The sequence below is a fragment of the Tenebrio molitor genome, chromosome 6 (genome assembly GCF_963966145.1).
Source record: "Tenebrio molitor chromosome 6, icTenMoli1.1, whole genome shotgun sequence".
Taxonomy (NCBI): Eukaryota; Metazoa; Arthropoda; class Insecta; order Coleoptera; family Tenebrionidae; genus Tenebrio; species Tenebrio molitor.
This window is the reverse complement of record NC_091051.1, coordinates 13785255-13801806: the sequence shown is the minus strand read 5'-3', so window position 1 is coordinate 13801806 and position 16552 is coordinate 13785255. Positions and strand designations below refer to the sequence as shown.

General features: G+C 36.1%; 1 protein-coding gene across 3 annotated transcripts in view; it reads left to right on the top strand.

Annotated features, from left to right (window-relative positions):
* LOC138132840 (uncharacterized) overlaps nucleotides 1–11869 on the top strand; it is a 48237-nt gene extending 36368 nt beyond the window's left edge. For 2 of the 3 annotated variants that reach the window (XM_069050508.1, XM_069050509.1), the window contains exons 3-7: nucleotides 1280–1508; nucleotides 3853–4085; nucleotides 11009–11184; nucleotides 11235–11366; nucleotides 11419–11869. In XM_069050508.1, coding sequence (XP_068906609.1) covers nucleotides 1280–1508; nucleotides 3853–4085; nucleotides 11009–11184; nucleotides 11235–11366; nucleotides 11419–11542 — 894 coding nt within the window. In that variant the 3' untranslated portion in view covers nucleotides 11543–11869. Of the gene's footprint in view, nucleotides 1–1279; nucleotides 1509–3852; nucleotides 4086–11008; nucleotides 11185–11223; nucleotides 11367–11418 lie in introns of all 3 variants that reach the window. The other variant, XM_069050510.1, reaches the window with a different exon arrangement.
* The last annotated feature ends 4683 nt before the right edge of the window (nucleotides 11870–16552 follow it).

Genomic DNA, 16552 nt, shown 5'->3' with positions numbered 1-16552 from the left:
TTTTATTTAAATGAAGTATTTCATCTGGACATGTACTATTGGGGACAAAATACTTTGGTCGTCATTCTTCTGTCACTTCAAAACAAATTAATGTAAACCAAGCATTAACGTCAAGTCAATAGTGATGACAATTTCAAATTATTGACTTTTCTCTTGTCAAAAATATGGCACCTTCCACCATTCAAAAATAAATTTAGAATCATCTCCCTTGTTTCTGGGGGATTGTCCATCGGCCAAATTGCCTTGTGGAAACCTTTTCAATTTTTCCTCCTAGGAATATCTCCTTCAGTTGTCCATTTTTCGGTATTTAACATTTTGCAATGATGAGTTTTTCAGTGACAGTGGTTGACAGTAGTAAAAAATAAGGTTAACCATCCTAATCCTTGCTTTACAACTTTATGTCAGTCAACTGACTTTGATGACCAAAGTAATTTGTCCCCAATAGTACTATTGTATCAGAGTAAAAAAAGAAATAAGGAACGGCCGCGGATAACAAAACTTCTGAAAACGTGTGGCGCAGTTTCAAGCGATGATGAAGAAAGGTTATGTCGAAACTCCAATAAGAAGGTTGTGAATGGTAAACGAAGTCGTCGTTTTCTTCGTTCTCATTTCGAAAATATGGTTCAGTCATAAATGTTTTGTATTCTCGAGTGAAAACCATTTTTTAAACAAAATTAACATAAATGTCAAAATTGACAAGTGACAGTTACGCTTCACGTTTCCAGAAATTTTGTTCTCTGCAGCCGCCCCTCTATTCTTTTGTTGATCTTATCGAGTAATTTACAAAAAAGAAAGAAGGCGTGAGGATATCAAAAGGCGCAGCTCTGAAGGTTCTTTCCCACAATACAAGAAAATGTTAATATGATCGTAAAATTGAACCAGGAAACTTACAATTCGCTTAATAACTTTTGTAGAAAGTACTGTTAATTATTTTCCTATAATCACACTTCGACATGCAAATCTTCTGCGGCAATTACAATTTAAAATAGAAAACTAGAAACGCAGTGCTATTTATGCAAATAGGAGAATACTGTCATTATCTTTTTGTTCTGTAATTTCCAAGTTTTAAATGTGGAATAACCACCATGTTGATCGGATCTGAGTCAACTGGAGGCTTCTTCAGGGGCGAAACCCGAACACGCTTCTTCAAACTGGCGACAATTGTATGCGCAAACAACGACATAGAAAGTGTCAATATTTTAAAGAGAAATTCCGTCCGAGTTTTTTCTTTTTGTTTCATATCGACAGGTCCCGTTAATTTCGTTAATCTGTTTTTCAGGAAGACGAGACCGACGACCTCGGTGACAGTTTCGACGATTACGAGGATGACGTTGCTGACAACGACGATCCCTTCTCGGACAACGAGTGGCAAGCCGAAGAAGCCACCGAACCTCCGGTCCAGGCACCGGTCTCGTCGCTGACCAAGTACAAGTGGGACAACTACGGGACCCGTTCCAGGGTGGAAGAGAGCAGAAGACAACAGCTCCATCTCAAACCTTTTAACGAAGGTAACCTGCGCTTATGCTAATTCGTAAAATTGATAATATCGAGAAGGTTATCATTATGTTAATCTTTCGCGATGACTTAATTTCCGTAATGAGAGTACGTCTGCTGCACGACGCGAAGATCATGGCCCCGTTGCAGCCCCCGGATACTCAACTAAGTGGATTTCCGTCTTTCAACGCCGCCGTCCCTCTTATTTATTATCCGTCCACCTTTCTACCTACACCGGAGCGTTCGTGTCATAACACTCGTTAATTGCTCGGTACGAAGAACACATTTCCAATTTATCTGTGCGCAATGATTGCATCAATTGTCGGATCGTCGGCTTGCCAAAGAGTAAAGGGACAAATTCCGATTGCATCACGTGTTTCTTGCACGGATCATTATCTTTGAGCAAATTGCGGCCAAAGCGGAATTCTTCACCTTTTCGTGTCGCCGGGGACGCGTCATTACCCTCGGGGTGAAGAAATTTCCTCTAGACTTGAAATGTCAGGAAATAGCTGAAATACTCGTGCACGAAAAGCTCCAAAATGTGTGGCAAAACAACGCTTTGTAAATTTCATTTTTCATTTTTAACCAACTTAGAGGCACTAGCATTTTTTGGAGAGAGTTTCCATTGGATTTAGCAACAGGCAATGCCTACGAAACCACGTTTTTATTTTTATGCACCACTTGTCAGTCTGCAGAGTAAAAACAATAACAACGCAAAAAGTGAGGTTAGATTTAAACAGCTGATCTGTGATCCGTAATCTCTAATTCAAGGGTTAGGAGCGTAAACCCTAAACACTCTGTAGATCTAACAGGAAATCAATACACAGTTTGCTTTATTATGTCTTAATTTGAAATGAAACTGATGCTTTCTGAAATATAATTTAGTAATCTGAATTGCAATTGATCTTTTCTGAAGTACAGTTCAGTTATAAAAAATGTATTCGGGAGAAATGTACAAAATTGACCTCCCAACTTGTTCCCCGAGCTCGAATTTGAATTTTTAAGGATCGTTACGTCGCATAAATTGCCTGGAATTCGTTCCCAGGTGTGAAAGCGCAGTGATGAAAAGTGAAGAAGTTAATCCTTGACGTGTAGCCCACGTAGTTTATGTTTTTACAGTTTTTGGTCGTAAGAACTCGCCACATGTTTCGGAAGTGATGATAAATTCATGATATACACGTTGATGCCGACTTTATTGGACCGAACTTGTTCCAAGATCTAGAATTACATAATGTCAGGGTTTATAGTTCAATGCAATGTGATGGATCTAAATATTTACGGAAGAGTAGCTGCACGATAAGATGACTGATGATGTGTTAACAATTTAAATATCACTGTGAAATAAGTTATTTTCAAGAATGATAAAGGCGCTTCTGATTGAATTTTTGACATTACATTTAATAAGAGCAATCAAGCATGACGATAATAAATCGAATTGATTGGACGAGCAGAAGTGTTGGGTCAAGTTCAAATTTTAGAACAAGTGTTTTTTATTAAAGAACAAAAGAATACATTGGTAACAATCACATTCATGAGGGATAAGAATGATAAATTTTGATTTTCATATTTTACAGCAATTTAATTTAATTTAGTTACCTAATTAATTTTTGTAGCATAATAATGTTTCACTAGGAAAGATATATTGCAAGCGGACCTGTTAGGGCTGCCAACAGGTGCTGGAAGGACTCTTCAGTTTGAAACGAAAATTTAAAAAACCATTTCAGATTCATATCACGTTGTGTCAATTATCGCCGTTCCACAAATGAATTTTTTGATAAATTACTCTCTTGATAAATCGTTTCGGTGCCGCGTTGTCGTTTGATGAATTGCGTTTTGATAAACTTTTTGAAGAATAAATTTTCCACCAGGACTTTTATTTATACGGAGTAGAGCAATACCGAGAATTGATCAGAACGGAAAGTTTCGGCGATTGCATAAAATCATCCCAAGAGATTAAAAAATGTGAAGCCGAAAAATAAACGTCAGACAAATATGTCTTGTTCGTAAGTTAAACAATTTACAGTTTCAGTCAGCACTTGGCCTTACATAAAATGGCTGCTCCTGAAATCAAATCCACTGTAAAATGTCCATTAAAAGAATTAAACGACTTCTTTATACTTGATGGGAATATTTTACAAGAATGACCTGTTGATGGAAAAAGCGGTAATGATCTCGTGCAACATGATCATGAAGCTTCCGACGTTCTTCCGCCGACCACCAACAGTGCAGCGCAATTAAAATATTTGGCAATGAAACCGCCGCCGAAACATCTCTAGCTTGCAGCTCTTTGCGGTCGGATCGCAGCGATTCAGTTCCCGTCGCCTCCACACTTCAGTTGAAAATTAATTCTGGTTGCAGCAAAGGCGACGAGCGCCGTGATCGAGCACTACATGAAGGTGAGACAGGAAGGGCAGTGCCGCAGACCCCATCCGAGGGTGATTTCCGTACAAAGCGAGCACCCCGACCCCAGCAAGACCTACACCCCGCACTGCACCATCCTGCACCGGTGCGCCGAAGACACCGGCTGCTGCGCCAATTTCGACACCAGATGCGGACCCAAGACCCAGGTCCAGGTGCACCTGTACTTTTACGTAAGTATAAATAATTTTTACGATGATAGGTAATAAACGAGAGAGATGTGAATGTCCCGGTTCATCTGCATGCATGGCTCTCTTTAAACTTTGTTGCTCGCGTGGGTGGCTTCAATACCTCATGATGTAGTACTCCCTCAATTGTTCCAGTCGCTTTCTTGGGCTCTGTCAGATCGCTCTGGTGATTTACTCGAGAAAAATTTCAAGGCGGGGCGAACTTTTGCATACACCGCATTCTTCTGCTTGCACCCTATAAAGCGAGGTCACGCAACATTGTTGATGAATATTTTATCTCAAGACGATTACGCATCGCCTTTATGGACGTTATAAATTTTATTTTTTATTCGTTCTTGCGAGAATCCTCCTGGTTTAGCGTTGTAAAATGTAAAGTCTTCATTTTACGTGGATTAGATGTTATCGAACGTAATGTGCCGGCTGAAACCTCGTTCATCACGAGACAGACAATGCCTTTTAATCGGTCGTTTCATCGTAAAACGGCCATTCACAAGTGCCTTCTAAAAACATTGTTAATAAAACTGGAACCGTCGTCATAATTGTTATCAATGGACGAGCACTTGCGCCGATTTTATGTTTCATTTATCGTGTCGTTTCAGCAAGTCGGCATAATTCAATTCACAAATTTGTTTCCCAGCAGGATTCGTCCTAGATTTTATCGAATTGTGGAGTGGAAATGACAGAACTTGGCATAAATCGTATCGACTTTCAGTTAAGACTTTTTAGGTTAAAACTTTTCATTTTGCAATTTCATCCTCATCAATTGTATCCGTTCGAGGTTATTTCGATCAATCTTAGCAAGTCTTTGCTTTTAATTTAAAGTTAAACCAATCATTGAAAACACTAATGGGCTAGCGAAATATATTTGTTGATGTTAAGTATGTACTGATTTTTAAGTACTTTTCTCAGACAGACAAAATTAATTAATGCCAACGGAAATTGGTTTGCTGAATGTCAATTGTTAATGCAACGCAAAAGCTGTCAAAATTCCATAAAAGCACCAACATTAAAGAATCTTTGATTAATATATTTGTAGTATGTATTAAATAAAAAATTATTTGAAAAATGTATAACACGAGTAATAATGATGACCCTAACAAAATTTGTGATGCAACCAACAATACTCGTACATGTCTCCCATATTTTTTTAGTTTATGTTATTACTAGCTTTTACCCGCGGCTTTGCCCGCAAATTTCAGAATGTTTTAAAATTATGTTCCTACTTTCATGTATTGCTATAAACGCAGTAATTTCAATATGAAATTTGTCTTTTTACGAAGAATAATTAAAACTTTACTGTAGACTACTTTTTTCTTCGACTATATAAACAAAAAGATCAATACGATAAGAAACTAACACTATGATCACTTACCAATTCATGAAAATACGCTAACATAACACTTTTATTTTCAGTTGTAACCTTATTTAGATCTTCCTATTGTTTGATTGTCTCGTTTGATTTCAGATACCTGCCTTTTGATTTTTCCGGTATTAAGCTATTTGAAGCTTGTTCTGCTTCATTTAAGACATCTTCCGGTAAAACACAATCATTCAAACACATTTTGCGAAATTGCTACTTTTATAAACAACCAAATGTAACTATGACACCTGAACATATCATGCAAACGCGATTTCCAATTCGAAAAAACTTTTTTTATGCTTAACAGGCTTAAAAATGATAATAGGGGTTGCTTTTTGTGGGTGTCAAGCGGCGAAGGTGACGATATACTCAGAGGATGAAATAGGGGTGAAGCGGCGAAGGTGAGGGTATTTCCAACTCGAAAAACCTGTCTTTTTTTCTTAACAGGGTTGAAAATTGTAGTAGGGGTTGGTTTTTGTAAAATTAAAGTAGACAGTAATTTTCTTCTTGTTTTGAAGATCAAGTGTACAAAATTTTATCAAGATCGGAGTAAAACTGTAGATTTGCATAAAAAATATACAAACAAACAGACATTCAGTTTTATATACATATATAGATTGATTATGTATTCCACATAATGATTTTGTTTCCCTGATTTTCCTTGATAAATACAAAACACAATTATTTTGCTGCTTTAAAAAATCAGAATGAAAAACAAGATCACCATGTTTAGGTAGGTACTATTCAGTTTTTGCTTACGAGTTTTTTTAGTTTATTGTGAATGCTTGAATCACAATAACACGTTTTTAAGGAATTTTAACCCTCCTATTTCTCTGAAAGTTGGAAAATATATTACAAAAGGATTGTTAAGAAAACAAAGCAAATATGAGATTCGCAACAGCAAAATCATCCCTGTAAAATCCCTGTAAAAAAGAACAAAGACCCATTTTGCTGCATTAAATAGATCGGAATGAAAAATAATATGACCACGTCTAACAAGCTTAAGTGATGATAGCTTTCATTAGAAGTAGATTAAGTCAGCGACTACATGTAAACAGCTTGTTGGCGATTTATTTATAAATAAGTTTCAGCAATTTTCAGCAGCTTTGATAGTTGCGTACAGCGCGAGAGAAATGTTAATAAAAACAAATGATTGTATAACTGTAATGGACGAGTTGAGAACTGTTTGATTAATGAAAGCTCATTTGAATCGACTTTCTTTGTCTGGTGATGAAGATTTTCCAGTAACAAACTTCGACTGCCTCCCGGTGCTTTCCCTATCTAACACCACCATCACCTGTTGACTTATCAAGTGGGTTTATTAGTTAACTGAAGCGTTCTAATTATCATAATCAGTCTACCATCAGGATTACAAATTAGTTCGTGCATCTCAACCCACGCTCCGTAATAAATTCTAAAAATTCGATTATGACGAATTATCAAGTGGACAAGAAATTCTCTCACGCATCTTAATATTCTTGACCCTTCATCTCGTAAAATTAGGATTCGTAGATTTCATAATTACACGACTTGTCTCTTGACGTCCGTGAAAATTTCATTTCCTCTAAGGCGAACATAAACCACGCCGGATCACCGTCCAATGAAACGGTCCCAGGAATAATGGTTCGCTAGTTTATGAAACTAATAATAAAGCGTTTTGGGTATTTAGAGGATATTAAAGTATTTTTTCGTCAATCAGCACGTTAAGTCGGTCGGCGGCGTGATTAATGTGGAAACGAAGTATTAAGGCAGGCGGGAGTAATGGCTTGTAAAATAATCGTAAAATCCCAGTTTGTTTTTACAGGCCGTGTCGGCGTTATAATTACTGCTTCGGACTTGGAATAATGCAGATTCCTTTGCTTATCCCCGAAAAAGACACCGGCGATAAACACCACATTAAGCTCCACCAGAGTGTCCAAGAGCGTCGACTTTTCTGCATTTAACACTATAAATAGTTTGCGGAAATGAATCGACCGGCAAATCTGGGAGCATTGCACTAAAATTCGCCCAAGACGTTAGCCAGTCTTTCAAACTGTCTCGTGAAACTGGGTTTATTTATTATTCGTTTCAGCTTCAGACGAACCACTGCATTTCCTATTCACTGCATGTTAATCGTGTCCGTTTGTACATCTTCGATCGATTTGAGAACACTTCACGATCAACAAACGTGTGATACGTGAACCCGAAATAGACGGAATCCTCTATTATTTTATCGTCAATATGCGAGACCTGAGACTAAACAAACTTTTTTCAGACAGCAAACACAAATCAAAGGGTTTCAGATAAGCGTGGAAATATTCACACTGGTCACCGTCTCGCCTCTCGTCTAATCGCCAGACTGTGAAATGACTTTGTGCTTTTTCTTTATTTTTATCATTTGCGTTTTGGAGTGTGGTATGCACCGGCTATTGCGGAGACGAGTGCGTATCTGCAAGCGAAAAATCGCAACAGGTATTTATTGGATTCTCTTCACTTGCTCGCCAACAATTAGGATTGCGGCAGGAGTTGAGCTTTCACCGGAATAAAACAAATTAAGAATGGACGCGCCTGTCTCAAAGGTGTAAAGAAAGATGAAAAAATTGTGATGTACAACAACATTTTTGCCTCTAGCTCTAGGAGGATCAACTCGTAGCCAAAAAGTAAAGGGAAAAAAAGACTGTGTGCTTAAGACCGCACAACAGAAGTGAAAACTTCTATGATGCTCGTTACTGATTTTAAGTAATATGTACCTATCTATTCTATAAAAAAAATATATCATTATAGATGATAGTACTTGGACGAATAAGGGGCAAGGCATAAATAGGTTATTAATATTATTTAAATCCATGCTGTTTTTAAATAATAAACATCAAAAATCTGTATTTTTCAATAGAAACAGCAAATACCTACGTCCTTTTAGAGGTAAACTCTGGCAAAATTTGTGAGGTTAGGTTTGGATGTTTAAGTTTTATTTTCTTGACGATGATATTGAACACAACACAAGTTTTCATAGCAATATGTATTATGATAATTTGTCCATTTTCCTCTTCACATTTTGCTATTGTACACACATTTTTCCAATACCTAGATGAATTGTTGAAACCATTATACATAATTGAGAATTACGTATTAAATCCTACATTTATCTGTAAACTTACAATATTTGTCGTGTCTTTATCGTTTGTATTATATAAAACTATACACACAGACTATACAGGGTATTTCACGAGTGATAATAAGCCTGACAGAATAATAAATTCAACCCACAATACATTTTCAAAAAAAGCCGGACATTTTAATGACAGTAGCCAGCTTTTTTCGGAAATATAATGTGGGTTGCATTTTAAATTACGTCAGGCTTATTATCACTCGTGAAATATCCTGTATACACAGCGCCCAGAAATGTGGTAGCAAGTTTTTCGATTGGTCCCGCAAGATGACACTTTTTTACAGAGACCTTTTTTTATGCATGGCAACGCCGCTATCTAAATTGGGATAAATAAATGTCAAGAATTGTCAAACGTAAAACATTCAAATTTAAATTTTATTGAAAATGTTCAAATTGACCACCATTGTACTCAATGCATAACTGACCCCTTCGAGCGACATCTCGACAAATTTTAGTGGGGTAAAAATTGTTCGGAAAACCTCCTTAACATATTCTTTTGAAAAAATTCAAAAATTGAATGTTGCAAGATTGAACAAATTTGGCTTTTCGAAAGTGCCATCTTGTGACACTTTGTGTAAAAGTTGCTACCACATTTCTGGGCGCACTGTATATATATAGTTACTCCTGCAACTCTGCACTGAGGTCAGTCAGGTCACAACACAACGTACAGTGAAAATTTAAAATTGACAAGTGCCCGGGAATAAAATGTATGTGGCGCGCCTAAAAAAGTTTTCACTTCAATAAAAATGAATAAGAGTGATGAGTGATAAATAGATATCACGAGAACGGTAGCAGATGTGCAATAGAAAAGTCATTTCTATCCAGAAGCAATGACTAGTAGAATAGAATAATTTTAATGAGCAATGAAGATGGAGGAAATGGGAAATTGTTGGTTAATTTTTATTGACAAATCTTAACGAGAAGGGGGTTTAAGAAATTGTCAACTTGGCTAAAGTTAAGAAAAACCAAATCTACGAATTAGTGTCGGTTCTATTTTCTTATGATTTTGTCTGACTTCACCATCTTCGCACTGATCTCTTCATTAGTATAATAAAATTGTCCCTGTCGTAATTGTCCAATAGCGAATGCTGTTTTTTCAGGGCCTCTGAAATGTTTATTGCCCCTTTCAATACTAATTAATAAAGTTTGTTTTTGGCGTTTGGAAATTAATCTATTGAACACTTCTTTTACCGTCGCGGTAATGCAAGATGACCCAATTTTCTCTAACGTTGAATATGTTGCACTGAAGACTTAATTTTTTAGAATCAAAAGTTATCGTCGTTATTTAACTCACGTCTAGGTAAGATGTGGGAAGATTTTATAGCTTATTTTGCAACAACTTGAATAATGGGTTTATTATTTATTACGCAAAATACATTGAATGGAAGTTGGATTAAAGAGGTAATGAATGATAAACGATTTGATTGGTGAAAGATCCATCACATTGCAAGGATAGTCGCCCACGTTGAGATTTATTTCTTTTTTTTTTTGTAAAATACCATTAATTTCTAACCTCTGTTAACATATTAAAACGCTTTTCTGTAGCTTCAAATTTTCCTCTTCTATTCTAATTTAAACGAGGAAAGCAGTAAACAAAAGAACTAAATTATAGGCATTATAGTTAACACTAGATGTGCTGCTGTATGGCGGATAAGTACTTCCAAGTTGCGCTAAATGGTTTAAGCTTATGAACGCTCTAATTACTTAACACTATTGTGATGTATTTGCTGTGTTTACTGGAAGTGCGAAGTGGCTCTAAACCTCTCTTCATATTAATCCTCTGCACTCTATTATAAATTGTTTTGTGTCGAAAGCACCACTTTTTTGTCTTCAACTGGCAAATGCTTACTTGGCGCTACAGATTGGATCCGGCTTTGGTTAATAATAAAGATTTAACACAAAAAAGAAGCTCCAAAACAAGCACAACAATCAGGCCTCTTCTCCTCAAACGACAAGAGCTTGTTTATTTACTTTTGAGTACGTTGTATTAATAATTAGGATTTAAATGAAATGATTTTGTTTGAAAGGGGTTTGTAATAAATCTGTAACAAGAGAGTTTGGTGGCGCAAAATAGCTTTAATTTTTTCTTCCTTTCTGACGAAATAGCAGAGAGATGTAATGGTAAAGAGAAAATCTTATTTTGCTCGGTTCAAGTCAGTAAAAAACCAATAACTTTCCAAGACGCACTCGCGACATCCGCGTTTACGACGCCAATAAAAATTTTTGGCCGTATCGTCACAGGATGGATCTTTAATGCCGCACGGTGACCCCAAAAATGTTTGTTTTGATTAAATTTATCGGAGCGTTTGTGTTGTTTACCAGATAATCTGCCATCGGCCATAAATCTCGGCCGATTTTCTCACAACACAATTTATGTTATATTTCCTGTGTTTATTTCAGACGAAAACTCTAGGCGCCCCCGGAACTAAAGTGGAGAAATTGACTTTCTACAATCACACCGAGTGCGCTTGTATCGAAAAATCGAAAAAGCCGAATCCCGCAACGCTCGTGGAGGGCAACACTCTGACCCACGGACTGTCCCTGAAGTTGGCTTCATATCCGGAGAACATCAGACAGTAATGTCGTTTGAATTGTGACGTTCGCAATTTGATTAGTCCTGTTCTAGCTGTAAATGTCCGGAGGAGTTCACTCCGAGATTCCGGTACGAATCTCGGTGCAGTTGCGACTGCGACGAGTACAACCAGGACTGCATCAGGATGAAGAAGGGGAAGGAGTTTTTCAGTTTGACCGACAGAAGGTACCTTGTTCTCTCTTAATTAAGACGACTTATTATTAATCGCACGTTACAGGTGCATAATGGAGAGCCAGTGCGGCATTCCTGTCTGCGAATACGGGGTTTATATGCGACACATCGGACGATGTCAACGGAAACAAGAAAAACTGGATTCTTATAGTAAAATGACCGTACAATGAATCGTATTATTAAATTATAGTGTAATTAATGCAATTTTGCCAGTGATATATAGTGAATTTATTTGACGGTGACTTTACTTTGTGTGGAAATCAAGTTTCAGACGCCCGGACTGGGATGTTCACTTGAGTGGATGGCAGGTCCGAGTTTCCGAAACTTGCAGTCGATTTTCGTCTACGATGCATGTTTATTGTATAAGTGTATTTTTTTTATGTACCCGAAACCTAGTCTTTAGGTCAAATTAGGTGCTGTATTTAAAAGCTTTCAAGAATAATATAAGTGTCTGTATAAATTGTGTATGCAACCCAAAATACACGATTGCAACTTAATCGTTATGATCCTTTCCAAAATTCTCCTCAATTCTTAGCGTGCGCAAGACAAATGGTAAGATCTTTCCGTGAAAAAATTAGAATATATGGATTAACTAGATGACAGTTTGTTACCATTGAAAAGGAATAACACAACATCGCTGTAATCGAGTGAAAGATGAAGGGATCGTGTCGGAAGGATCTGTTGTGGGAGGTTCACTTTTACTTTTCATGTAATTACGTCAGAGTAAAATCTGACGTATACGAGGGGTATTTATAATAAATACAAGGTGATTCACGAGTAATAACTAAAAATGAGCCTCAAAAAATTTGTGAGGCAACCAATAATACACTGCGTTTTTTATTTTGCTGAACATATAATGTAAAGTTGCTATGTTCAGTTCTAAAATGGACAAGTCAATGCATTTGAAATAGGCAACCAAACATGCAGATTCATGAATCCTATGTTCAGTAAAATAAAAATTTTGATTAAATTTGACAAATGTAATGTCGTTCATGTTGACTATATTGTATAAAATTAAAATAAAATCACATAATAGGTGCAAATATAGACTCATCCTAATCTCGTATTTCTAGCGGGGTACGTACAAAATTGTCTTCGCTCATTTTTAATTTGTTAATAACAATTGAAATTTGAATCTTCTAAACAATATGACATTTGTTGCCAACCACGACAAAATTTTCACTTAAAATGGCTTAAAAGATGCAAAGTAGAAAAAAAAAGTGTATGATACGGCATATTGTAGCACCTACTTCTTAATGACACTCCTCGCAAGCTCGTCGTGCCCTAAACCCATGCGTGATATAAAGTGCTTCTTATAAGACTCGTATCATAACATAATATACCTACTAAGGGCCAGTTAATAGAAAGAGAAATAAATATTTAAGTAATTCGATTTAAATTCTAATGCGCGATTACTCATGAATCCGAAAGTTCCATTGGTTCAATCTGATCACGTGTTCAGTTAATCTCACATTTAATTATGATTAACTTAATTTCGCTTCTGTAAATTGGCCCTAGGGCTGTGTAACTAAATAGCGCCGGACAAAATAGTCTGGACAAAATTACGTGCGATAAAATTGCGAACAACTAAAATATCGCGCGACAAAAAAGCGACGCGACTAAAAAGTGTGCTACTACTAGTAAACAGTAAACAACGTGCGACATAATAGCGCAAAAATAAATAAACTTAAAATAAAATTAGTCGGCTCCATAACTAAACAGCGCCGGACAAAATAACAGCGAGAAAATAAATAGGTCAACGTCAATGGAATACATAAAGTCGCAAAAAAAACGGTAAACTTTTGCTGTGTAATGGGTGTACAGATATAGAAAAGATAAGGCGCGCCTCAATTCCACTTCGTGGCGATGCACCAAAACTGGTTGCAAGGGGAGGCTGTTGGTGACGGGAGAAAATTACAAGAAGGCAACAAATGAGCACAATCACGGCCCGGATCCCGCAAGTAGTGAATGAAGCACAAATTGTTAGGGAAAAAATTAGGAAGTCAGCTGTATCATCCAAAGAAAGGCCAAGGGCTATTATTCAGGCATGCAGCAGTAATATTTCGGAAGAAGCTTGGGTCCAAATTCAAAGTTACGATGCTGCAAGACGTACTATACAGCGTCAGAAAAATGAAATTCTTACAAGAAATACAACCAGGAATAAGAATATTTCAGAAATTGACACTGACATTTAAATGATGGCTAACTTTTTATGCCGGCCACCGTACTATCGTGATCACAAAAAACGACTACACTAGAAATTCGTGCTGTGTAAATTTGAATTAATTTCAATAAAGTCATTGTGACAATTGAAATATTCCCCAATTAACAGATTTTCAAAAAAAACATTTTGGAAACTCGAATACATGATTATGGTACCATTAGAAACATTGCTGCCGAACTGGGTGTTAGCACTAGCACTGTGTTGCGGACGGGTTTATTTTCAAAGATTTGAAAATTTTAAATATTGAGTTGACGACAAACTTTGACAAATTTCGGTAGGTACTATGGCGGCCAAAAAATTTTGGCCATCACTTTCTTGACATTTAAGTAAAGTGTAAATAAACCTTTAGGAATCGTAACCCCACTTTCGATTCTTGTCATTTTGACAATCAATTTAAACTGTTTGAAGCTCAGATATTCCAAAAATCCGACATGAATAAACAAAATTAGAGCAATCGTACATAGATAACCTGAGGTAAACGTTCTGTGTAGTAGAAATGACAAAATAATTTTAAGTTTTGAAATTTACCACCCAAAAAATAACGTTCATAATCAAGACGGTAATCATGATGACAATAAAGTACGGATTAAAATTTTTTTTTTGAATTGACAGACAATGACGGCCAAAATTTTTTGGCCGGAATAGTACTATAGTCTATGTATCACCCCAAGTCAGTAAAATATATATAGCACACATTTTTAGTTACAAAATGCACGTTTATTCTAACATGTTACGAATAAAATTTTTTTGTTTGTTGCTATGATACTTTTGGCATTACGCTGAGAGAAATGTGACGCTCTAACAATAATAATGCCTACGCCAAACGGTGGCAAAACCTTTCATACTATACGAAATATTAAGTATGAAATAAAATAACAACATTTTGAAAACCATTTTATTACACAAGTATACATAATACCTATTACCTACCTATATGCCATTCACGATGTTTTGGCATAAGGGGAGGCCATGGAAAAAGTGCATTTAAGTTGGCAGTAAAGCTGTCTGTTGAATTAGGTTATGTTTTTCTAAGTTTGAGGTTATAAACTGCGTCATTGTCTAGTGCATTGTTGTCAGTTTTACTAGTTTGCATTAGAACAATACTCACACATTTTTAATCCAATTTAACAAAACAGGAAACTGACTTCAACAGACTACAGTATAGTAGGGACCGGGACCGGAAGACGAAGTGGCTCCTGTTAATTTATGCACCACTTAGATAACCCACCTATACAGTGTCTTAACCAACCAGTTAGTAATTTCTCAATGAATTTTTCATTTTAACCAAAACATTCCTAGAACTAGATTGTATAAAATCTTGTACCTACTTATTAAGCCTTACTTTATTCGAATCTTTCTGCAAAATATTTTCACACCCATCGTCTATGACACAAAAGAACAAAACTATTCTTCCATAATTTCATTAGAAAATTCTGAATCATCATTACATGCATCAAAATCCCAATCAAATTCCGAGTCACATTCTCCTAATGAAATTATTAAAGGAAGAACGTTTTCAAATAAAAGATTTCCCATTAATTTTGCCCAATTTTCCGAAATAAGTTCTTCACAATATCTACAAAAATGTTGGCAAATTTAGGGAGTACATTTCAAAATAGACTCAAGCCATAAATTCACAACTCTATCGCAAAGTTATAATAGGTCTTACAAAGCCCCTGTGCCATTTCAATTGGGTCGTTGTTTCTTCCTTCACTATCCGTGCTACATATTTATCTTGTACTCACCTACGATTCAATTTATACACAAAAAAAAAAACTTGACTTCATTGTAACTTACTGAAAATATGTTCTGCAGTCTAATACAAACACCATCAATACGTTTTAAAGTCGCTTAATTATGATTACGGTAAATTCGGCAACATGTTACGTTCATTTTGATAGGTCCGCATGTCAGGCACTTTAGTGACAGCAGAGATGACAGAAATCAAACATGTATCCAACGTTAAAAAATGAAATCATAGCCTCCCCTTATGCCAAAACATCGTGAATGGTATATAAATGGGTTTAGAATTATCCTTTAAATAAATCATGAAACTAAATCATTTATTATAAAGTAGAAAAGGAAATAAAATTATGAGGAAATTCACATATTTTCGTCTTCACAATTATCTGAATCGAAATCCGAACTGTCTGAATCTGAATCACCATTAGTATTTATAATCATGGGCTCAACATCTATGACGTCAATTTTTTTCTCAGTTTCCCATGCAGCATTAATTACTTTCTCAGTATGTGCTACATAATTTTTCCAATGTTCGGCACTTACTTTTTTGATTGCCATATTCCATTTCCATTGCGTTGAAGTGGCAATGATATGGAGGCAATCTTAAGACAGAATGCCCGTGTTCTTCAGCATATTGGTCTAAATGGTATACTTTTTCTGGTAAATTACACGAAACGATTTTCCAAATTTGATCTTTCATATCGCTGACTGAAAATGTAACGTTTTTCTTCTGTAGCCATTCTTTCATCTTCTTTTTTGTCCAGCTTTTTATAGGAATTTCTTCCTGGAATTACAAATATTGTATTTTTTACACTAAATGATACCTAGCAGAAATCAAACCTGCAATCTGCTATGATAACTTGCGTTATCCATTATGATAAGTGATGGTTCTTCTAAATTGGGTATCAATTCTGTTTTAAACCAATTCTCAAAGTTTTTCCGGTTCATGTTGTCGTGGTAATCTCCGCTTCTTGTCGTACTTTTAAAAATGAGCCCCGCCTTTTCAACAAAACCATCTTCTTTTCCTGCATGTAACACAATATATCTGCATCCATCTCCAGTCTTTTTCGACGTCGTAGCCATACTACTATCTTGCCAAGATTTTCTATTTCCGCCTTTACTAAATACCCAAGTTTCGTCAAGTACCAAGGGCTGGTTTAATTGCATTCTCTTATGACGTAAATTATGTCTCAGAAAATGTCTTCTTTTTATT